The sequence below is a fragment of the Mirounga leonina genome, unplaced genomic scaffold (genome assembly GCF_011800145.1).
Source record: "Mirounga leonina isolate KUSES-001 unplaced genomic scaffold, KU_Mleo_1.0 Mir_171, whole genome shotgun sequence".
In the NCBI taxonomy this organism is placed as follows: domain Eukaryota; kingdom Metazoa; phylum Chordata; class Mammalia; order Carnivora; family Phocidae; genus Mirounga; species Mirounga leonina.
In genome coordinates this window covers 5,192,260-5,216,680 of record NW_023270436.1, presented here as the reverse complement: position 1 = coordinate 5,216,680, position 24,421 = coordinate 5,192,260, and the positions used below count along the sequence as shown (strand labels likewise).

The 24,421-nt window shown below is 52.9% G+C and overlaps 1 protein-coding gene across 4 annotated transcripts in view; it reads right to left on the bottom strand.

Annotated features, from left to right (window-relative positions):
• Nucleotides 1-24,421, bottom strand: part of SCARB1 (scavenger receptor class B member 1) — a 74,757-nt gene that overhangs the window by 16,002 nt on the left and 34,334 nt on the right. For all 4 annotated transcript variants that reach the window (XR_004681380.1, XM_035016841.1, XM_035016839.1 and 1 more), the window contains exons 2-8: nucleotides 18,204-18,361; nucleotides 16,406-16,547; nucleotides 13,257-13,460; nucleotides 10,634-10,729; nucleotides 9,142-9,257; nucleotides 7,185-7,351; nucleotides 915-1,033 (exon numbers count right to left, since the gene is read on the bottom strand). Coding sequence is in view for 3 of the 4 variants with exons in the window: in XM_035016841.1 (XP_034872732.1) it covers nucleotides 915-1,033; nucleotides 7,185-7,351; nucleotides 9,142-9,257; nucleotides 10,634-10,729; nucleotides 13,257-13,460; nucleotides 16,406-16,547; nucleotides 18,204-18,361 (1,002 nt within the window). In the remaining variant the exon portion in view is untranslated. The remainder of the gene's footprint in view (nucleotides 1-914; nucleotides 1,034-7,184; nucleotides 7,352-9,141; nucleotides 9,258-10,633; nucleotides 10,730-13,256; nucleotides 13,461-16,405; nucleotides 16,548-18,203; nucleotides 18,362-24,421) is intronic.

Genomic DNA, 24,421 nt, shown 5'->3' with positions numbered 1-24,421 from the left:
GCTTCCCCATCTGTACAATGGGAGTAGCAGTGCTCACCCCCCAGATCATTGTGAGTGTGTACTGAGTTACCGCGTGTGAAAGTATCGAGCTCATGCCGGCACCATAATGAGTGTGCGACCAATATCTGCTGGATGTGAAGTGTGTGAGGTCACCGTCAACTTAACTAGCCTGGGTTTTTAGTGAAAAGAGAGAGGAGGGCATGGTGGAGTGCCAGGGGCCGGTGGGGTCGAGTCAGGAGCTCAGAAAATCTGAGTACACAGAAAAACAATGTGGAACGTCGAAGAGCTCTGAAAAAGGCCTGCGGGCAAGACCATGAGCGTCCACTCAGGCAACAGAAACCCGTAGGATTTTTTAATCAACAGCAAAGGCCACCGAGTCCAAATGGGCACATTTTACAGTGGCAGAGATACGAAAAGATAAGACAACCAGGTGAAGACAGGCCCGCAGGAGGACTACGTGCGTGGGTCTGCCACCTTCTTATTTGCCACCTGCAGACAGAATGTCACAGAGGACAAATTCCCCAGAACCCAATTTATTTGCAAGATATCACAGGCTCTTGTCGGGACCTAAAGATCTTTATGATACATTGGTACAGCCAGAGGGCTCCTCTGGCTAATTTGCAGACTGATAATTCTAATTAATTTACTGTCTTATGGTCCTTTAATAAAGACGATTCCCTTGTAAAGAGATTATGAACTCCTTCAACTATGGAGTCAGGGCAAAGTAGGGAACTCTGATGACTTGCTACTCTAGAAGCTGTCGATGCCAAGGAAAGCCAGGCTTCCTATCACCCCGCCCTGGAATAGCTCAGTGCCTGACAGGGGCAGGAGAGGGGAGCAGAGAGAAGGGGGCCAAGGAGGCACCAATGGGAAATGCCCCACTACCCCCCACAGGTTAACAGGCAGGGACTCACCGGGTGGACGTCCAGGAATAAGGAATGCTCCTCTTGATTGGGGTGAAGGCCAAGCACCGCCTCTGCCAGCACCGGGTCGGCGTTGTAGAAGTGAGGGTGGGAGAGAAACAAGGGCGCATCTAGAAGGCAGGCGGGGGGAGAGGGGGTCGTCAGACAAGGGAGAGCACGGGCACATCCAGAGGCCTGCATCGTGCCAGGCCCAGGGCGATGCACAGATGACGGAGCAGGGCCACAGCCTGCAGAGCACCCAAATGATGACAAGATGCAAACAACAATACCTAGACAGAGAGAATTCCTTCATCCAGTCTGTAAATGTCTACCGAGTGCCCAAGAGACACAAGGCACTGGGAAGGGACAAGCTCTGTGCCGGCAGGAGTGGTCATGTGGGAGCTGCTGATTCGGGTGGGGGAGATCACAGGAAGGAAGGGAAGATGGTTAAACTATGCCAGGCAGGGAAGGCCAGGGAACGGCATTCCAGGTGGAAGGTTTGGCAGAAGCAAAGGCGGGGAGATGGGGAAATGCACAGTGCACGTGGAGCAGACAGTACGTGGAGGCGAATTATGGGAGTTGAGGATACAAAGGTAAGTCGAGGCCAGATCTGAACTTGGGCGGGGGAGGGGCATCTTGATGGCCAAGCCAAGCAGTCCAGACTGTCTTCTGCAGGCAATGCGGCAGCTGTCAGAGATGCTGAGGTGTGCACACCTGCGGCCAGGTCTCCCTATTATCCACGGGAAGGGAGAAGACACACCTGCTTTGCTCCTTCTCTCCCAGCAGCTGCTCTGCAGGATGGATGCCAGTGAGTGTGAACAGGGGCTGACTCAGGCCCCTCTGTGTGAGAAATTCACACCCAGAAACATGAGGCCGAACCTCTCCATCAACTGACCGAGCAAGGCAAATGCCAGCGCATCCTCATGTGCTCAGGACCACGAACAAAAGGCCTGATGGACAATGAGTTAACAAGGAAAAGAATGAGCCTCTCTCAAAAATCCATAAGGATCCAGAACAGGCAAATCCTAGAGACCAAACACCGCACATTGTGCTAGCCAGGGGCTAGGGGACGGGAGATGCTAACAGGGAGTGACTGCTAACAGGTATGGGGTCTCCTTCTGAAAGGATCAGAATGTTCTAGAACTAGACAGAGACGGTGGGTGCACAATATTGTCAATGTACTAAATGCCACTGAACTGTATATTTTTAAATGCTTAAGTCTATGTTATGTGAACTGTACCTCAAAAAAAAAAAAAAAAGAAAAAAGAAAAATGACAACAAAACACACAAGGTTTCCTTCCCTAAAACCAACAGCACGTCCACCACCTGCCAGGTGACCGGCATCCATGTTATGTACGTCTGGCAGCCTCAAATCTAGATTCTTTCCACTTTTCTTGGCAAAACCAAACACTGGTTTGAAATAAAAGCTGGGATCTCATTGCCTCCTGATTTCATCTTTCCTGGAGTACTTTTACATTGCCTTCATTTTTCTTGACATTGATTTATTCAGCCAAGTACCTCTTCAATTTTGGCATACCTGGGTCCCCCTGCACGATTATATAATGTGCTTCTCTGACCCCAATGCCATTGCTTTATTTAAATAGCTGTATTTTAAAGTGGAGCTTTCTAGCTGAGCTATAACTGGAACACACTTGCCACAACAAGACACTGAATATAGAAATAAATTCAATGGAAACCACAAAAGTTGAACATTCTAACTAGACACCATTGCCCGCACAGAGCTTTGAGTCCCAGACCCGCTCTTTTCGGTTAAAAGGAAAGATAGGGGCGCCTGGCTGGCTCAGTCGGTGGAGTGTGCGGCTCTTGATCTTGGTGTTGTAGGTTCAAGCCACACGTTGGGTGTAGAGATTATTTAAAAATAAAAATCTTTTGAGACACCTGGGTGGCTCAGTCGGTTAAGCATCTGCCTTCAGCTCAGGTCATGATCCTGGGGTCCTAGAATCGAGACCCGCATCGGGCTCCCTGCTCAGCGGGGAGCCTGCTTCTCCCTCTTCCCCTCCCCCTGCTTGTGCTCTCTCTCTCTCTCTCTGACAAATAAATAAATAAAATCTTTCAAAAATATAAATAAAAAAATAAAAATCTTTTAAAAAGAAAGATAGATGGGTGCTGGAAAGGTCTCTTAGCATCAACAGAGACTCTTTCCTGGGGTTAACTGGAAGAAGGGCAATGGAATGGGAAAACAGAAACCCTCTCTCCCAAGTCAGTCAGTGTCATTTAAAGCCACCTCCTAGACCTTTGAAGTTACCTTGAGCACCCCCAGGGACAATGTCCTACAATTTGGAAAACCTCCTTTCCCATCCTCCCATTTCTGCTGTGAAAGGAGACTACCAGAGCGAACACGAGGACCCCCGTGTTTACTGAGACCCTCAGTAAGGTGTGGTCACCACATCAGGCCCTCAAAGGTGGCAAATCTCCAAGGAGCCCCAGTGTGCCTCCCAGGCCGGAGGCACCTGAAGTGGGTCAGACCAATGTCCATCACCTGACCCTTGCTTCAGACAGTAAGCACGCCTGTCGCTTGTTCTTTTAACAGCAAGCACATATGCATGCATTCCTCTCTATTTTATTTCCAAACAGCATGGGTAATAAGTGGTCATTAATTTATAGCTTTATGGCACGCCCAACCAGATCTAATTGCCCAGGGTCACCACAGATTATGATGCTGAGGTCCGTCGAGCAAATCTGAGGGCCTTGAGCAGCACAAAGTTTGAGGAGCAAGAGTCCTCCAGGTCCAAGAAATCTTCAAGGCCCTAAAAGGGAAATGTATGGTATTCCTTATCTTCAGACAAAAGGTCACAGACCTGCGGACACAGGTGCACTGAAGGACGGGACAGGACCATTCCCAGCAGCACTATGGTAATGCTCAAAAGATAGGAACTCGGCTGCCCGTGAATGGCAAAGAGGTAAGGAGACTAAGGTGTGTTCCCACAAAGGCACACTATACAGCAAACAACAGCCCCAGGGCGGACGGACCTCACCAATGCAATAAAGGGTGGAAGAGACCAGAAAGAGAGAAAAAAAGGAGCGCACGCTGTATGATTCTTTTCACATAAAGACCAAAGGCAGGCAAAGCTGTGCTGCTGGACATCAGGCCAGGGCCTGGGAGAGGCCCTGGGGGTGTCCGGGGCCACTCCTATCCCGGTTCTCGATCCGGGTGCTGGTGACAGGGACGTGGGCCCCTTGTGGAATTTCAAACTGCACGTGTCCTTTGGACACCCCTCCGTACATGTGTTTAGTTCCACGTAAAAGAAAAAATATTTTTTACATAAATATTTGAAAATTCCTTTGCACTTTTTGGGGCGCCTGGGTGGGGCAGTTGGTCGAGCAACGGACTCTTGGTTTTGGCTCAGGTCATGATCTCAGGGTTGCGGGATCAAGACCCGCATCGGGCTCTGTGCCCAGCGCAGAGTCTGCTCGTAACTCTCTCTCCCCCTCCCTCTGCCCCTCCCCTCCCTTCTCGCTCTAAAATAGATAAATAAATCTTTAGAAGATAAATAAAAATAAAATTCCCCCTCACTTTTGAAGTTGTTTTGGCAGATGTGCTAAGATGAGGCAGAGCAAACCTCATCCCTGGCCCTCTGAAGTAGATGGACATGGAGCTTGCACCTGCTTGGCACCCACTCTTCCTTCTGGAACCCACACCCCAACTCTGGAACCTGCCATGCCAGGGCTAGCCCCACCCACGGAATCAGGGGCGGAGCGTGTGACACGGCCTGGCCAATCAGCATCACCCTGAGCCACGGTGATTGGTCCATAGCTGGCCATGGGATGCCAGACAAACCAATCAGAGTGAACTGGGGCACCTGCTGGAGTGACGCGGTCCCAGGTGAGCCCCTCCCGCAGGAACCCCGGGAGAGGAAGAGGGGAGCCTTGGAGCCAGAGGGGAGAGCCTGCCTGGCAGCAAAGCCAGCCCAGAGGAAAACTGAGCTGGCACCCGGAGTGAGAAGCAGCTCCCCACAACAGCTGAGCTCTGGAGCCGTGCCTAATACAAGAATCTACTCTGGAACTTTACATCACGCAAACCAGGGCATGCCCTTCAGGGCTTAGGCTGCAGCAGCTCTCTCCCCTGGCCCAGCAACAGAAGCACACAGCCAGGCAGGTCTCTGCACCGTCATCCCATCCTGCAAGCAGAAATTCCCAGAGACCCCAGGGAGGGTAGAATTAAATAGAGGGCAAGGACAGGTGGGTCATACAAAGCCATGACAGGGAGGGCACTTCCAGGCCCCAGCTCCAAACCCTTCACCTACAGAACACCCCATTCTGCCTGAGCTTGGGGAGTCGTCCAGCCTACAGTCTGTCCCCCCAGCCCTGCTGCAAACTACCCCTCTCGAATCCCCATCTCCAGCTGGACATAACGGCTTCAGCCAAACAGGCCCCCAGAAGGCAAGACCCAGTCGACTGAACAGTGGCTTCTCGTCCAATCCACCGTGTGACCTCGGGCATGTCCAGCCTTGAGCCTCAATTTTCTAAGTGCACGGTACACCCACACACCCATACATTCAAATACTACGTACTGGGCACAATTCTAGCAGCTGAGGACAGAGCCCTGCCAACAGCATTTACAGTCTGGGAGAAGACACAGACAATAAATAAGTAAAACAAAATACGCAGTCAGTGATTTCGAGGAGTGATGGGCACCAAGAACACAATAAAGGGGGAAATGAGAGAAGCTGGCAGGGGTGGAAGGGGGGGAGGGGGGAAGAAGGGACAACTTTAGTATGGGAAATCAGAGCAGGCCTCCTGGAGGAGGTGGCCCCGGAATAGATCAAAAGGCAGGGAGGGAATGAGCCACACAGATCCACATGGGTATCTGGGGAAAGAACTCTCAAGGCAGGGTGAACAGTGGATGCAAAGGCCCTGAGGTGGGACCAAACTTGATATACTCTAGAAACAGGGAGGTCGTGGGGCTGAAAACTAGTTAGTGGGGGAAGTACAGAAAGAAATTATATTGGAGAGGCCGGCACAGGCCAGATCCTGCAGAGCACTGAGACCACGCTGAGGGCTTCACTGTATGTCATGGGGGAGCCGTGAGAACTTTGAGGCAAAGACCTTTCTACCCTGATGAAGATGCTCTCCTTCTGCGCTGGCCATCCCATACAGAAGTCACTAGGCACATGTGGGTGCTGCTCATTTGAAATGTGGCCAGTGTGACTAAGACACTGCCTTTTAATTGGATTGCATTCAAACCAGTTTTAATTTACATGGTCCCCCAGGGCCAGTGGTGACCGCACTGGACAGTCTGGGGAACAGCTGGTGTGGAGGGTGACGGCAATGTCACAGGGGGGCCAACGGGAGGGGCCGGGACCACCAGGAGGCGGGGTAAAGGGAGGGAGGAAGGACTGCCTTCCTTTGCAGGCAGAGCCAGTGGGCTTGCTGATACGCTGGGTGAGGGCCAGGGCAGGGCCCTGGGGGTGACAGTCGAGTGCTCAAATCGAGCAACCGAGGCAGACATCCTGGGGACAGGCACGGAGCTTCAAGCCACGAAGCCAGAGGCCACTGCCAGCACCACGGCTCACACCCCACCCCGCAACCCCACCCCGCCCAACCAGACTTTATGGAACGACCGTTGGCCGCTTCCTTCCCTCCCAACAGGGAACAGGCCCTTCCTACGAAGCCACATCCTCAAGGTGCGGCAGGCAGAACAGGGCCCTCCCCAAAGGTGGCCGCATCCCAGTCTGCAGGGCCTGTGAAAACGTCTGGTCCCACGGCAACGGGGAAGGAAGGCTGCAGGTGGTATCAAAGCTGCTTAGCTGGCTTTAAAATAGGGAGCGTGGCCTGGATTATCCCGGGGCGGGGAGGCGAGGGGGGGCGGATATAGTCTCCGGGGTCTTTAAACTAGAAGGGGGAAGCGGGAGAGATGAGGCCACGGAGGTGGGATCAGAGAGATGGGGTGTTGCTGGCAGTGAGGCCGGGAGCCACGGACTTCTGATGGCCACAGGAAGGCAAACACACGGACCTCCCCTCGAGCCTCCAGAGAGGAACACAGCCTGCCGTCGCCTGGCCCCTAGGCCTGTGTGGGACTTCGGAACTGTTTAAGATAATACACATCTATGCCGCTCTAAGCCACTAAGGTTATGGGAATCCATGACAACGGCAAGTCATCTACACAGCATTTTTTTTTTTCTTTTCAAATTCTTTCTGCTGCCCTCCTTCTCTCTGGCCTAATGGGATTATGAAGAGTAAAGAGGCCGGAGATAAGGCAGACTGCGGAGGGACAGAGCAGTGCGTCCTCACGCCCGCCCTCCCACCGGAGATGGCACGTACTGAATCTGCAGGTGCTGATGTTCTGAATTCCAGACTCCAGGCACGGGCAGAAGCCCTGGTTGGGCGGGTAGACAGAGCCGTTGGCAAATAAGGTGCTGGGGGCCACGAAGCGATAGGTGGGAATGCCTTCAAACATCCCCGACTCCTTGTAGATGAGGGTCATGGACCTGCGGGGGACAGACGGGGGGAAGGGAGGATGACACCCGGAACATGGTGGCTAGACCGGTCCAGCTGAGCCACTTCTCCCCACGGGCACTGCCAGCCCGCGGAGCCCAGCAGCCACCGTCTCTCTCTCTCCCCGGGAACTGCAACAGCCTGCTAATTGCTCTCCCTGCGTCCCCGCCCACACCCATCTGTTCTCTGCAAGCAGATGGTGCTCTAAAACAAGAACAGAGTATATCATGTGCCCACTTAAAACTGCAATTGCTTCCAGTCTCATCTATAACAAGATCCATCAATCTCATCATGGCCCAGCAGCTTCTATGAGGTCCAGCCCCTGCTTGCCCTTTATTGCACCCTACGGGCCTCCCGGCGGTTGCTCAGACGCGCTCCCTCCTGCCCCTGGGCCTTTGTATCTGCTGCCCCGTCTGCCCTTCCCTCGATGTTCACACATCAGACTGCAGTTCTTCACAACGGCGGTGACTCGGCGGTCACCTCTCCGCAGGCTGCAGCCGCGCACCCCCCACCCGATGCACCCCGCTGTATTTCTCAAAGGCCCTTCTACGCTCGAACTTGGCACACGGCTCCAGAGCCCTTGGACAGGGCGCGTGTGGGTGGGACGTGCTGTCAGCACAAAATACATTCCAGATTCCTACAGCTGGATACCAAAAAAATGTGAAACATCTCAGTAACATGGGACGCTGTTTACACACCAAAACCGTAATATTTTGGATACGGGAAGTCAAGTAAAACCTATCGTTAAAATTAATGTCACCTACTTCTTGTTGCTTTTTTTAACGCAGCCACTTGAAAGATTGCAAACGGGGACGGGCACCGCGTTGGGAATAGTCAGCATGGGCCCAGACCATAGTGTTACACGGCTGGTGATGGTAACATGGTTGCGCAAGAGAACATCCTTGTTTTCAGAAAACACCCACTGAAGCATGGAGAAGGCCCGGGACGGGGCCGTGGGGCCAAAGAGAAACCGTTCCCAAACCTGAGTGAAATGGTGCCCTCTTGCTACTCTGCTCTGGGTTGAAGTGTCTAATTTTTAAAAAGTGAACGCACACACAGCACGGGAACTTCGGGCCCTCCGACACTGCCCTGCGGGTGGGTCTGCGTGAGTCCCCACGGCAAGACAGAGGCTCCGGGGGACCGGGACTGCACCCATGCCCTCCCTGCCATGTCCGCAGCCCCTGACACAGCCGGCCGCCACAGAGGTCTGCTGGGAAGGCAGACGAGTCCGAGTTCACATCAGTGAATCCCCAACTAAAGGACTTTTCCAGAATGGCTGGAATGGAGCCGAGTGCCGGCAGCACCCGGAGGCGGGCTCTAGGGTCCACGGTCTAGTCTCACCTGCGCTGGGCCCCTGGAATCCGTCAGCCCCAAGCAAGCCTCTGAGGCCACGCTCTGGAGCCTGCAGGGGTTGCAGGAGAGGCATCTAGAGGTCTCAGCATCCAAATGGACGTGAGGGCAGCCGGACAGATGCCCCAGGGAGCCCAGGCTTGCCTGATTCCCAGCCCCCCGCGACCCAATGGTTTCCTGCCTGCCACCAGCATGCCAAGCACTGTGCTGCCAGGGGCCTCTCTGGGCCCTGCCAAAGCAGCATGAGGAGTTTGGCTCTTCATGGTGTAACCGAGGAGAATTCAGGACAGTGCCAAGGGCCAACAAAGACACAAAGAGCCAAACTGCTTCCCAAGCGCACGCCAAAAGCCACTCGATTAGGCTGTGAGCGTCCACAAAGCTGATTTCCGCTGCCCAAGAGGCCCAGAAGGCCCCAGAACGTCCCAGCCATTACCGGCAGGCCTCAGGACTGTAGAATTCCAGCGAGGTCTCAGGAGTCATGAACGGCGCCCACATCTGTCCCGAGGTCCCATTGATCATGTTGCACTGATCAGAATGCCAAAACTTGACCTGCGGGGAAGCATTCAGACCCGGCCTTTAGTTCAGCAACGGCTCTCAGAAATGCCCTCTCGGGTGCTGTACACCCAGCCTGGGGTGGCGACTGCACGGGCCGGGGCCCCCAGGCTGAATGCCACCACTCAGCTCCAGAAGCCAGTCCCCTCAGAGAGATGGCCCGGCAGGGTGGGAGGTGAGCGGGCAGGGCACCTGGACAGCCAGAGAGCATTGATGACAGCTGCCCACTCGCTGACGAGGATCCCTGAGCGTGCAGGTTTGCTGGGCACTCAGTGACTTCGTCTGCAAAATCACCCCCACCGCCAAGGGACACTGTGAGCAGGGGAGGAGGGAGGTGGAACACTAGCATCCTCATCTCTCAGAGAGGAAGTCAGCAGACACTTCCTAAAAACAGTTAAAGGGAGGAGGCGGCATGCGAAATAAACTATTTAAAATCATAAGAAAACACGGACTTCTCCCTTTCTGTGCCACCCCTCCCCGCCACCCCCCGCCGGGCCATCGGAGCGAGTTCTGTTATGTGCACAAGTGTATTTGTGCAAGTAAAGAACAAGCCAGGGAAGTCAGAGAGTCTCCACTGGGAATGGTTACTGCCGGCTGCAAATGGGGATGTGGCCGCCCTGAGCACGGATGGGGGTGTCACTGGGCCCCAGAGCCCAGGTCTTGGCAGCGGTCACCATGGTGAGCACCGGGGAGGTGTGAGCAGCCCCATGCACAGCTCACTCCGGTGCAAGCACAACGAGAAAAAGCAACTAAGGTGGAAAAAAGCAGGCTGCAGAACCACGCACGTACCATGATTTCATCGTTTCAAAGCAGCAGCAAACCCTCCATGTTTCTATGCACGCACGTGGGCGTGGAGTGGACAGAAGTGGACAGGAAGGCCATAGCGACACTGCCCACCGTGGGTGCCCTCTGTGCTCCAGGGACCAGGGGGGCTGGCGTGGGAGGTGGTGCAAAGGGCACTTGAGATCTGTCTCTATTGTTTTCTTATGTGAATGTCTTCCTGTGTTTCTAGGGTGGTTTTTGTTTTGTTTTGTTTTTCTCAGGAATATCTTTTAATGCAATGGGTGGTTATATCATCAGTGCAGTATTTTTGAAGTGTTTTCGTAAATTAAGAACAAAAGGAAAGAAATCACTCACTTCCTGGTATACACTAGGTGCTAAATAAGTAGAGTTTCCATTCCCCACCCACCGATCAGGAACCAAGAGCCAGCTGAGCCTTGACCACAGGTAGAACCCCCGATTCCAAGAGCTTCGCCATCACAGATGTGACCACCGTCCCGAGTTGCAAGAGAGACAAGGTGTGCAGCCTGGGTGCCCCCCCCCGCCACTCCTGCCCAGCCCCCACGTAGGAGGGCCACCGCCCTTGCCCTCACCTTGCTGAGTCCGTTCCACTTGTTCACGAGGTGGATCCTGCTGAAGTCTTTGACCCCCGTGAACACGGTGAAGAGCCCAGAATCGGAGTTGTTCAGCTGTGGACAACGACAGAGACCAGCATCTTTAAGCCTCAGGACAGGGGCAAAGGCCCACCCGTTTACTTAGAGGCCACTCCCCGCTTCACCCAGAGGACAGGGGCCTCGATACCTTGTTCACGGCTGCATCCGCAGTGCCTGGGGACCAAGAGGAGGAGGGCTTTCTAGAAGGGGCACTCCCTTGATGACAGCGTCCCTCCTAGAAAGGGTCCCACCTTCCCTTCCTGACTCAAGGAGAGTCGGCTTCTCCTCCCAGATGAACAGCAGAATGACCCCCTCGCCCCAACTGAAAATGAAGTATGGTCATGTGACCTCTCCAATCAACGAAAAAGAAGCAGATGGGGCATGCCACTTCCGGATGGAAGCTTTAGAAGCTAGTGCATGCACAAGTCACCGTGCTTTCTGCCGCTCCATAGGGGTCGTGGAAGTGTTTATCAAGCTGCTGCCTCCCTCAGCCTGGGTCCCTGAGTGACCAAAAAGAGCAGAAGGCCCACTGGTCACCCACACTGACATGGCATACAAACAAGGAATCAACTCGCTGTTTCAAGCCACTGACATTCCGGGGCTGCTTGTTACACAGCATGACCTGGTCTATCCTAACCCATACAGGACCCAATGCTTACTGAGCACTGTCTGGATCGGAAGCCCCAGGCTTTGGCACTCTGAGGTCCTTTCCTAGAGACAGATGCCTAATTCACAGCAAAGACACGCAAAGCATATGAACTGCGGGGCGAAATCTAGAAGTACCGTGTTCCCCCTGAGGAGGCTGAGTAATGGAAAACATGCTGAGAACTCAATAGGGTTGTGTCCCAGATGAATGGCTAAATTGATTACTGACTAGTTAGGCAAACAGGCTCCAGAGTAGGGCCCAGTCCAAAGCCCTGCTCTGGCCTCTTAATATCTGTGTCATGTCACCTGTCCATTCTGAGCTTCATGAGCTGGGACCTCAACCATTATGAGGAGAGAGTAACAGGAGCCTGGAGACACTGGGGGTACGAAAAAGCGAATGTGTCAACACTGTTAAGTGGTGCCTGAAAAACAGTAGGAACTCCAAATGCTAGTCTTTATTATCATTATCATTATTATTAATAAAGGCTCCCCCAAAAGGACACCAGAATAATAATCATTACAGACAAAGTATATCAGAGACGGCCAGTTAGTATCCAAAGTATCCTCCCCTTCCTCCTTCATAACAAAACCCAAACCTTACTCAGGGCATCAGCACAGCTGCTAAAAGGCTACATTTCCCAGCTTCCCTTGCAACTAGGTGTGGCCACTTGACTAAGTTTGGGCCAAACGAAAGTAGAAATTGGTTTTTCTCCCTCCCAAGGAGGGAGACAGCTAGGACATGCTGTTTTGTCCTCAACCCCCCTGCCTGCCTCTCCATCCCCAACCACTCTTCCTTCCACTTGTGCTTCCTGGAAGGTGGATGTGGTAGCTGGTGCTCTAGCAGCCATCTTGGGCCATGTGGTAATCTGGAGTATGAAAACCACACCATAAGGATGGCAGACCAGGGTAGTAGAAGAATTCTGGATCCCTGAAGGATAGGAAGACACCACATCAACACTGAACAGCCACTGCTGGAATGTTATTTCAGGGTTTCCATTATACACAGTCAAACATATATTATAGGTATGCTACTCACTTTGTAATAATACTCATTTGTTTACAAGTTTACAAGATACTTTCAAAGGAATCGTGTTGCTCCAAACTTGCCAACTTACCCACACTCAGAATCTGTCATTCTGGTTAAAAAGGTATTGAGTGTCTATCATGTGCCAAGTACAGAAACATAATGTCTTCCTCCCCCTCCCCCCAAGACAGATCAGCAGAGCCCAAAGGGGAGGCCGAGGCTGGAGCAACCCAGAGGGCTCGTCAGAACCTTTGGTGGAGGAAGCCACAGTCAGGGGTCAGACTCTGCATCAGATCACGGCTCAGGAGCCCAGTTACTGCCAGGTGACCAAGGGTCAAGATCAAGAAAAAAGCAGGCAGGGGCGCCTGGGTGGCTCAGTCGGTTAAGCATCTGCCTTCGGCTCAGGTCATGATCCCGGGGTCCTGGGATCGAGCCCCGCATTGGGGTCCCTGCTCAGCCGGGAGTCGGCCTCTCCCTCTCCCTCTGCCGCTCCCCATGCTTGTGCTCTCTCTCTCACTCTCTCTCTCTCAAATAAATAAATAAAATCTTTAAAGAAAGAAAAAAGTAGGCAGCTCAGAGCAATGTCATAGGCAACATCTGTGACTTGCCTCCCCAGCAGCCTCTCCCCCTTCTCCCAGCAGCAGCCCCCAACTGTCCACACTCAGCTCAATCACATTCTCAGAGCCTGGATCAAGCTGCACCCACATCTCTGCCTAGAGTTTTCAGGTATATGAGCCAATAAATTCTCTATTCCTCTTAAGCCAGTTTGAGTTGGGTTTTCTGCCATTTCCAACCCACCGCCCCCAGATCCCCAGCCAGGCTGCTAACCCATTTCCAGGCTGTATCGATGGAGAACAAGACACAGGCCCCGAACTTGTTGTGGGCCATGCTTACCTCTGCAAATAGCCCAAACTTGCCCTTGAATGGAAACATGTTTGGGAGGTACTTGTTGATGAGGTGTATGAGGGGGTCCTCGTAACCCCACATGATCTCGCCTACAGTGCGGTTCATGAAGGCGCGCTCCCCGAGTGTGCTGAACGCCAAGGTCATGATCAGCTTCAGGCTCATGGGCTTATTTTCCATCATCATCGCTGCAGCCTGCAGAGTGAGGGGACACTACATGTTACAGGCTAGACACCAATGGGTCCATGCATCCTGGACTTCAAGCCAGGCCCAAGGTAGAGTTCATGAGGGGACATGAACTTCGGGCCCAGGAAGGTCCCTGCAGCGGGCATATAGGGTGTCTGGGGCATCCAGAACCAGTCCCTAATCCTTCAGTAACAGGATCACCTGTGTTCATGGATTTCAGGTGAAATTAACTCCATCCCCAGTCCCAGAGGCGGGCACATGGCAGGGACCTGGCCAATCAGAAACGTTCTTCCCTCCAGCTATAGTGATTGGTTCCAGAATGTGTAATGTGGCCCAATCAGAGCCCCAAGAAACGGAAAACATTCCCCTGGGGCTGTCAGATAGAAAGGAGAGCTTCCTGCTGCCCTCCTCGAAGGCTGTAGCCACCCTGAGGTCCGCCCGAGCAGGGCACCAACACAGATCTAGGGAACCCGATTTGCACCCTAGATCAAGCCGCACCTGAAATGAGCCAACCTCTGCCCTTTCAGTAATGTGAGCCCATAAGTTCCTTTTTTGCTTATGCCAGTTTGGAGTACCTTTTATTGTCACCTTGCATTCAAAAGAATCTTAATGAAGACTCGACTCCACTTCCTGATATCTCCTTCCCAAACACGAAGAGTCCCAAAGATCTGTTCTCCCCAATATCTGGGTGCTGAGAATGCAGGTGAATTTATTTTCTAATTTCTGCTTTCCTCTGGAGATACTGTCTTGGCACTTGGTTTATTTTTTAAAGGCACCTCATCCAAAAGTGGAAAAGTGAACACAGCCAGCATTTCCTAAAACCTGGGCCAAAGAGGTCTGGTTCCTTGGGAACTCACCAGGATCTCCTTGCCATTATAATCATTTTTGAAAGGTAATAAACACATGATTTTTTAAAAAATCACAAAAGAATATCGGAGAAACGTCCCTCTCCAACCCCTGACTGTCTCCTTCCCATTCTTCTCCCTCAAGGCCACCCAATGCTATGGGTTCTTTCCTCCAGAGACATCCACACCAGAGACCAGCAAACTATGGCCCATGGGCCAAAGCCAGCCCACCACCCATTTTTGTACAGTCTGAGAGCTAAGAATGTTTTTTTTTTTTTAATATTTTCAAATAGTTGCGGGGGGAAGAATATTTGAAAAAACATGAAAATTATATGAAATAAAGTTTCGTTGGAACATCTCCATGCCTCCTCCTTTATATTGCCTTTGGCTGCTTCTGCATCAGCAGTTCCAACAGAAATCACATGGCCCTCAAAGCCTAAAATACTTACTTTACAGAAGAAGTCTGCCCACCCTGCTCGAAACATGTAAATAAAAAAGCATGTGTGTATAAGTGGGTGTGTGTGTGCAAGTATTTCTCCTTTTTAAGTAATAAGGTGTGGCACCGTACGTGCGTTCTGCACCTTGCCTCTCCCTCACTTAGACCTCAGGGACTGCTCCGGCCCTGGCTGGCTGCCATAAATTACCACAATGAAACATGATGGAACAATATTTAGGTTGTTTCTAGAAGTTTGCTCTGACAATGAATATCCTTGCGTGCAAGCATCTTTTACGTGTGTGGTTCTATCAAGAGGACACATGCCTACAAATGAAATCCCTGAGGTCCAAGGCGTGTGCAATTTCTATTTAAAGTCACCCCCTTCCAACAGCTCATACCAGTTCTGTTCCTCACGACGGTATGGGAGAGCGTCTGTTTCCACAATGCTCCTGACCCCTGGGGCATCATCACGCGGTCTTTGCCAACCAGGTCGGTGGGGGCAAGTGCCTTCACTGCCAAAACTTAAGGATGTAACTGGGGTGGGGGGTGGGGGCGCGCAGGGGCGGGTGGTGAAGCTGTAAGGTTTCGGGGCATATTTATTCTTCTGCCCTGTCCATCCAATGGACTCAGCAGGCGAGTTCGCCTCGGATCCAGAGCCCAGCCCAGCACCAGCCCCAGGGTCACTGACAAGTAAACAAGGTAATATGTGTAAGCCCATAAGCCCTAAGTGCTGACACACGGTGTTTGCAAAAAGTTAACACAACAGGCCTGAGGCCACTCTCTCTAGAAAGGCCTGCTGGCAAGGTTGACCCTCAGCCTGCGTCTGGGAGCTTGGGTTTCGAGGGAGCTCCCACCACTCCTTGAGTGATAAGGGGGGGCTCACGGTGTCTGGACTGCATCTACGAACAGTATGCTTTATGCTGACCACCTGCCTTCCTTCTGGGGAGGTGGATTTTGGTACATGCCAGGCAGAAGGTGCCTCTGTGACCAGCCCCCAATAAAAAACCCTGGGCACGGAGTCTCTAGTGGTTTCCGTGGTGACAAACCTTCCCAGGTGCTATCAGGACTTGTTGCAGGGTGAATTGGGGGTGGGTGCCTGTGCGACTCCCCTGGGAGAGGACACTGGAGGCTGGAGGCTGGCCTCCACCCCATGTGCCTTCTCCCTCTGCTGCTTTTGGTTCTGCACCCTTCTGCTGTAACAAATCAGAGCCAAGAGTGGGACAATACACCGTCTGCGAGCCTTCCCAGTGAGTCAGCAAGCCTGGAGGTGGTCTTGGGGACCCTGGCGCACAGGGCCAACAGTCGGTAAATCCAGCTACAGCTATGACCCCCACCTACAGAGCACGGAGGCCCAGCCTGCAAATGGGGCAGACGAGGACGTGGCCTGGGGGAGCCCCGTGCAGCCCCCCACTAGTACCTCCCTGTGGAGATTCTAGATTTGTAGACTAAGACGGGAAAGACAAGAATTTTGGCCGGTACCCCCAAACCAGAGACAGGAGGATGCACCTGGGAAACTCGATGGGCTGTGAGTCGGGTCCCATGAGCTGCCGGCTGCCCCCCGTGCCCCCCACCGCGGGGCGGCCCACGCAGGGGGCAGGCAGGACGAGAGAGACGGAAGCCCTCGGGCGCAAGGTGAGGGCTGGGACAAGGGGCGCAGCCAGGGGCAGCCTTACCAAGACCAGGATGTTGGGCATGACGATATAGTCGCTCTCCAGGCCATGGGACTTGTCGGGCTGGAACTGGAAGCTGCGATACTCGAGGAACGACACCGTGTCGTTGTCATTGAAGGTGATGTTGCTCTTGTGCCTGAATTCCCTGCGGGCGGGAAGCCGGTGGTCAGTGGGGCCCGGCCACACAGGGACGGGGCGCCCGCCGAGAGCCGTGGGGCCCTCGGCCCAAGGCGGGACCCTGTGAGGTTCATCAGAGCTACCCCAGAGAGCACCCCAATCCCGACACACCCCCTCCCCCCAGCCAGGCGCCACCGTCCTTCACAGCAGCTTCCCCCGCGCATGCGCCTGCTTAGGGAGACAGCGCAGCACAGTGGTTCGAAATGTGCACTCTGGAGACGGAGGGCCCGGGCTCCCATCCTGTCTCCATCACTTACTACCAGGGCCTCCGTTCTCCCATCTATAAAATGGGGGTGATGACAAGAGCCACTTCGCAGGGCTGTGGTGAGCCCTGAGTGGGTCAGTGCCTGTCAAGCCACCAAGGGGCGGCCCGAGGCACGGAAGACAGCACGCGAGTACCAGTGGCTTTTCGTGGCTGCTGCCGTTACTCCCTCTTGTCTGCAATCCATTCTCCATAACATAGCCAGAGAATCTTTGAAAAGTAGAAATGAGATCATGTCCTTCTCTCCCCGACAACCCTCCTTTGCATACAGGATAAAATCAAGTTCCTACTGTGGCCTTCGAGATCCTCACCACCCGACCCCGTCCAATGCTCGGGCCGCGTCTCTGCCAATCTCCCCCTCACTCATACCACGCCAGCCACTCAGGCCTTCTCCTTCCCGGACTCCCAGACCCTGCCTGCCTCAGGGCCTTTGCACCGGCTGCCACCTCTGCCTGGGGCCCTCCTCCCCCCACATCTTCACACAGTGGCACCCCCTTCTCACCACCCACATTTAGGGGGGTGCCCCCTTGGCAGAGGTCCTCCCTGACCCTCCAGTTAGACCAACCCTGCCCTCGCCTCTCCCTCCAGCACCCTCCATGCTTCACCCTCCTTGCTCTCACCACACTTATGGCCACCTGATGTGTCTAAGAGTTTACTCTCTCCCATCAGACGTCAGCTCTGTGGAGCAGGGGCTCGGGTCTGGCACGGTGCCTAGTCCACAGGAGGTGCTCATTAAATGCTTCCAGGATGAAGAAATAAATATAAACTTTGGCAAGCCAGGCTCAGCTCTGACACAGAAGCCTTCCACGGACGAGCTTGGCAGGGACGGCGATTCTGTAACAGGGTCCGTGCCCGAGGGCAGAATGGGCAGGAGCCGGGAATCGGGCCTTCTACCAGAACTGTCCTCCCTCACCTCTCGGAAACCTGCTCCGGCAGATTCAACAAGCCGCGTTCTCCCAAAGACCACGATCCAGCGAAGAGGGGGTGGCCGCAGTGGTAATAACACGCTAGTAACAAACGTTTACGGGGCGCTCACTGCGGGCCAGGGCTTCCCGCTATCTCATCCAGTCCTCACAACCACCCCAAGGCGGAGACTGTCATCCCCATTTTACAGATGGGGAAACTGAGGCATGGGGAAGGAACGCCCCTTGCCTGCAATCAGAAAGCCACGGTTTAAACCCAGGAGGTCACTCTGCAGAGGGCACAGTCTCAAGCACAAGAACACCAGACTGGGGAAAGCAGACTGACCCTGAGCAAGCCCCTCTACTACTCGGGGCCTCGGTTTCCTCATCTGTAAAATGGGGTCCGAGCCCGCTAAGACGGCCCGCCTGGGAGACCCAGTCCAGCACCCTCTGTCCTCACCTGTACACGTAGGGTCCGCGCTCCTGCACCTGCGGCTTCTCCCCCAGGAGGATGGCATCGGGGTTGACAATGTCGAAGAAGTAGATAGACAGGTAGAAGGGGACGGGGATCTCCTTCCACATGTTGAAGGACAGGCTACTGGGGTCGATGCGCACATTCTGTGGGGGGCAAAACAAACACGCCCGTGAGGAGGGCGAGCGGGGCCTCCCCTCCATGCAGCTAAAACAGCTGTCCAGAGCCGGGTCCCACCATCATGTCCGGAGGTGGCCCCTGGCGGTGAGGAAGTTCCCCATCCACGCTGCTCCAGAGCATCAGTTCACAGGCAACACATTCTTGCAGATGCTACTTTTGTAACCGTGTTTTAGTAACAGTAGCCTGATCAGACACCAGGAAGCAGCTGCTGCTGGAATACTCCATGTGTCCAAATGTATCATTCATTCATTCAACAAACTTTTACTGAGCACCTGTTATATGCCAGGCACTCTTCCAAGGGCTGGGGATAAAAGAATGAACAAGACAGACCCCACTCCCCAACTCTGTGGGGTCTTCAATCTAGCAAGGGAAAGGCAGGTGTTAAACATGAAGGTACAGTAACGTGTGCTTGTGTGAGAGGCAGGGATGGGGAAGGGGATTGCAACTTTTTTTTTTTTTTAAGATTTTTTTATTTATTTATTTGAGAGAGAGAGACTGAGAGAGAGAGCACATGAGAGGGGGGAGGGTCAGAGGGAGAAGCAGACTCCCCGCCGAGCAGGGAGCCCGATACGGGACTCGATCCAGGGACTCCAGGATCATGACCTGAGCCGAAGGCAGTCGCTTAACCAACTGAGCCACCCAGGCGCCCCGGGGATTGCAACTTTAAACAGAGTAGTTACACAGGTGAAACACAAGCAAAAACAGAACAAAAATTAATAAATAAATAAAAACAAAAGGCACTGAGGGGGACACATGGATCTGGTGGACAGGGGGGTAATTCCACATAGAAGCAAGGCCAGCACAAAGGCCCTGAGGCAGGGCGGTGCTGAGACAGAGCTGAAGAAAACAGGTCTGCAGTCTGTCTATCAGATACACTGGCCTCTCATCCCCGTCTGGCTCCTCAGCTCTGCAAGTCCCTGTGTCACAGGGAGGTCCCCCCAGTACCACCCAATCCCCCCCCAACTGGGCCCGGCCACATCACGGGCCCCACAAGGCTTCGAGCCTGGGTGGGGCAGAGTGACCCAGCCCATCAGAGTGAGACCCGATACCACAAAGCGAGGTCTACAGGGTGGCTTGCGTCACCGTCCATGTTCCTTCAAACATGGCCTTCCAGAACAAGGCCAGCCATCTTTTCTGTCCTTAGACAGCCAAAACCAATGGGCAGAGGCTCCAGGGGAGGCAGAAGGCAGGAGCTCACTGGTCTGGCCCGGCCCCGTGTCCCCAGCCAGCAGACTCTGGGAAAGAGACAATACAGAAGCAGCCAGACCTCAGGGCCACATGGGCAAAATAGTCACCTCTTGAGTCTCAGTTTCCCCATCTATACAATGGGGGCCAGGAGCCTCAGCCATTTTTCATTTCACCAACATGACATTTAAATGAAGAAAAGTTAAATTCATTGCCAAGAATAAAAAACTAGAAGATGTCACATAAAATCTGGATTTCAGGGTATAATAATAATCATTTGATAAACACATCTTCCTACCTGCCATGGAAGCCACACGATCATTCTTATAACCTGAGCATCTAATACAGGCAAATAAAGGCAACTAATAAGTGTGATTTGAACAAAGCAACAAAGACTCTGTGGGACCTCCGTATTGTTTAATACCAACAATTTATTTTTCAAAATCGAGCACACCCGGGAGCTGATCGAACACACACCTTGGGGCCATACCTGGCTCATGGGCCGCCCTCTGCCACACCTGCTGGCGTACTTGACCAGCATCATCTCCTGGATGATGGAGGGTGACCTCCCCATGTTTCTAAGGGGGAAACCGAGGCCCGGCGCGGTTGGGGGGCTTTCCCCAGGCCCCACACAGCAGGTCCAACAGCAGAGGCGTGGGCACAGGCTTGGCAGATGGAATCCAACCTTAGGCGAGAGGCTGCTGGGTGGGAGTGGGGTCCACCCAGGATGGAAATCCTCAACTCTTCAACAGGGAGGAGCGACAGAGGGAGATGGTCCCGTCATGCCTCTCCACCATCCCCTCTCCACAGAAAAGACACACACAGGGCTAGTAACTAGGGGTCCCCTGCCTGTCCTGGCTTCTGCCGGCAACTCCAATGGGAAAGAACGTGACCTCAGTCCCAGTTCCTTCTTCTGTGTGTGTGTGTGTGTGTGCACGATAAAAACACATAAGATCTACCCTCTTAGCAAATATTTGAGTGTAGGATGCAATCTTGTTAAGTGGCCACACTATGGCATACAGTAGATCTCTAGGCTTACTTGTCTTGCATAACTAAAACAATAAAAGCCATCATATGGAACGTTTTGGAGGTGATGGATATCTTTACACATAGATTGCGGTGATGGTTTTGAAGGTGTATACTTATCTGCAAACCCATCAAGTTGTATACATTAAATATGTACAGTTTTTTAAAATGTCTATCATACCTCAACTAAGTGGTTTTTAAAAAGACAGTTTCCTGGGGCACCTGGGTGGCTCAGTCGGTTGAGCGTCCAACTCTTGATTTCGGCTCATGTGGTGATCTCAGGGTCGTGAGATGGGGCCCCTCGTCGGGCTCCGAGCTCCATATGGAGCCTGCTTAGGATTCTCTCTCTCCCTCTCCCCCTGCGTGCATGCGTGCTCACTCTCACTCTCTCCCTCTCTGTCTCAACCTAAATAAAATAAAATAAAATAAGTTTCCAGTTCCTGCCTCGCTCCCCAGCTCTGTTTCTCAGCTGGACCCAGAGAAATCTTCAGAACTCCAGAATCCCTCATCCACCCTCCAATACACTCTGCTTTGGGGACAAATCACAGCCAAAGAAATGAGTCACCAGATAAAGCCATGTGTCCCTCTCTCTCTCCAACAGAAGGGGCTTCCAGGCTCTGGGGGTCCACCCCATTCACTGGGCACTCGCTCACGGGGAGTATTTGATGGCCCAGCTCTGCCTTCTGGCTGGGTGACAGTGGGTAAGTCACCACTCCTCTGTGAACCTCAATCTCCTCATCCATAAAATGAGCACAGTGATAGAGCTGGTGTGAGGTTGAATGAGTTTGTATAGGTAAAGTGCTAGAGCAGGATATGGCAGAGCCCCAGGCATCTGGAAGGTCAGCCAGGTAGTCACCTGGCTTGAAGTAACCGACTCCTCTTCCTCCCTGTCACTGACACTGCCCCACCCGCACCCACAGGTGGGGACAGACTTTGCACTGGTTTTGATCGGCATCTGAGCAGAGGCAATGAGACCAAGCAGCTGATTAGACAGCAGCGCTGGCCACACTCTCGGCCTTTCACCTGATATGGCTCATTCTATCCTCACTCCCTCCCCCAAGGTCAAAGACCACGGCCCAGAACACAAAGACTGGAAGAGAGGGCCAACGTAAGTCCTTGAAGGACACCACTGCCTCTCACCCAACCGGACCCTTCCTGCCCATTCCTGGACAGCCAGCAGCACTGCCTGGAAGAGGAAACATGTGAGCTGAGCACTGACGAAGGGAGTTGGACTTGGCCGGCGAAAGAAGATGGGGAGGGCATTCCTGGCAGGGCCTGCAGCCTGTGTCCAGGCTAGGAAGCCTTTAGGAGCATGGCTACCTACATGCCCATCAATAACAAAAATATTCTCAAAACATATTTTAAAACAACTCCAACGTCCCTCGACAGATAAACAAACCGCCACATAACTAAACAACGGGGCACTACTCGATCACAAACAGGAAGCGACTACTGGTCAGTCCAGCACATGCATGAACCTCCACAGCATATGCTAAGTAACAAAAGTCCGATGCAAACAGCGACATACTGCATGAGTCCATTTATAACAGGACACCTGGGAAAAGGAAAACCATAAGGACTGAAACCAGATCAGTGATTGTCACAGGGCTCGGGCAGAGGGAGGGGACCGACTGCAAAACGGCATCAAGAAACTATTTAGGGTCATGAAAACAACCCATCTCTTGATTTCGGGCGCCACATAGGTAAGATGTACACATCTGATAAAACCCATCAGGCTGCACACCTAAAAAGGATGAACGTTCTGGATGCACCGTGAAAACATGATGCTAGCATTTCTTGACGGTTTAATGACTTAGGATTCACATACCATACAATTCACCCACTTCAAGTGTCTAATTCAATGGTGTGGATGTGCGCACAGAATTGTGCAGACACCACCACGGTCTAAGGCCGGAACATATTCATCACCCCAAAACAAAACCCCGTACCCATTAGCAATACGCTCCCCTAGCCCCTGGCACCCCCGCGTCTACTTTCTATCTCCACGGATTTGCCTTTTTTCCATTAAACAGAATCCTACAATACGAGTCGTCGATTTATGTCCATAACACCCAATTTCTTTATTTATTTGAAGAGAGAGACACAGTGAGAGAGGGAACACAAGCAGGGGGAATGGGAGAGGGAGAAGCAGGCTTCCCGCTGAGCAGGGAACCCGATGCGGGGCTCGATCCCAGGACCCTGGGATCATGACCCGAGCCAAAGTCAGACGCCTAACGACTGAGCCACCCAGGCACCCCGCATAACACCCAATTTCTTAAAAACAAGCAGACCAAGGCCACACGGGGCTTCTTCCCCCCAGCACCATGTTTACAAGGTGCATCCATAACGTGCCTGCTTTTCAAGAGCACTTTGCTGAGTTTTATCAAAGGTCTACACCTCCCTTGTATGACAAGCAAACTCAAGAGATGGAACATCTTCATCACACCTGTTAAAAGGCGTGTGTGTGAGCGCATTCCGTGGGCTGTGACTCCGTCTTAACGAGGAAGGCGGGTCCGCACCACGGATGAACCTGGAGGACAGTATGCTGAGTGACAGGGGCCAGCCACGGGACACATACCGCGATTCCACTTAGAGGACGTCCCTAGAGCCGCGAAAGTCTATCCTCTTCCGATCCGCCGGCAAGATGCTGGCCCCCACCCACCCCAATCATTCCACAGCCTGCTGTTGGAGATCACGAGCAGAGCTGACTTCTGCACACACCACCGCGGGCACAACAAATGGACCAGACGTACTGCGGGAAGTCTCAAAAGACCTGAGTGAAAACAGACAAGCTGCAGAAAGACACACTTGGGATGCGCCTTTTTAAAGGAATTTGTCCAATATACAAAATAATGGGCAACCGTTGATGTCTTGAAAATAAAACGAACATAAAAGCTGCCATCTTAACACTGGCCTGCAAGTCCCTCGGCCTGGTCTGGCTCCTGTGGCCCCTCTGGGCCTCACATCCTGTCCTGTCCCTGTCATTCACTCAGCCCAGTCATGCTGGCCTCCCTGCTGTCCCTTATATATGCAGGCAAACTTCTGCCCCAGGGCCTTTGCACTAGCTGTTCTTGCTGCCTCTCATGTTCTCCCCAAGGTGGCCACACAGTCAAATCTCTCACCTGATCCACCCCAAAATTCCTAAACTCCCTTAACCTGCTGTGTTTCCTGTGGTCCTTGTCGCCTATAATTATGTCTACTGTCCTTTCTCTGTCTCCCCTACTAGGTCATAGTCTCCCAAGGACAGGATCTTCATCTGCTTAGTTCATTGATTCAGCACAGAACAGTGCTTGGTACCCAGAAAACACTCAGCAAATTTTTGCTGAGCCAATAAGCAGTGTGAGCTCTAGAACACTAATATCGACATGCAAATGACCAGAGAGTAGTTATCTGCTTCCTCCTTTGTATGTGTTTTAAACATCTCCTACTTAAGGGAGATTTTTTTTTTTTTAACACATAGAGAGCATGGCCTATTTGGGGCCCAGCCTGGGCCAGAGCAGCAGCTCAGGGGACATGGGATGGCAAAAATGACAATGTCACATACATTAACTTTTAGCTATTAGTCTATGTTTCAATTAAGTCAATCTTTACAATGACAATTGTGGTAAAATTCTCTGGCTTCATGAGCTGCAGCCGCACAGGCCAGGCCACCCTCCATGCGAGGGTGACCTCCACAGGCTCCTTCCTCAGCTGCCATCTCCTCTCCAGGCTGGGCAGGGAGGGGCTCCAGACACTGGGGGCGGGTCCTGGGTCAGCCCTGCCCTTCACAGAGAAGGCGAAGGGGGATCCTGGGTCAGCCCTGCCCTTCACAGAGA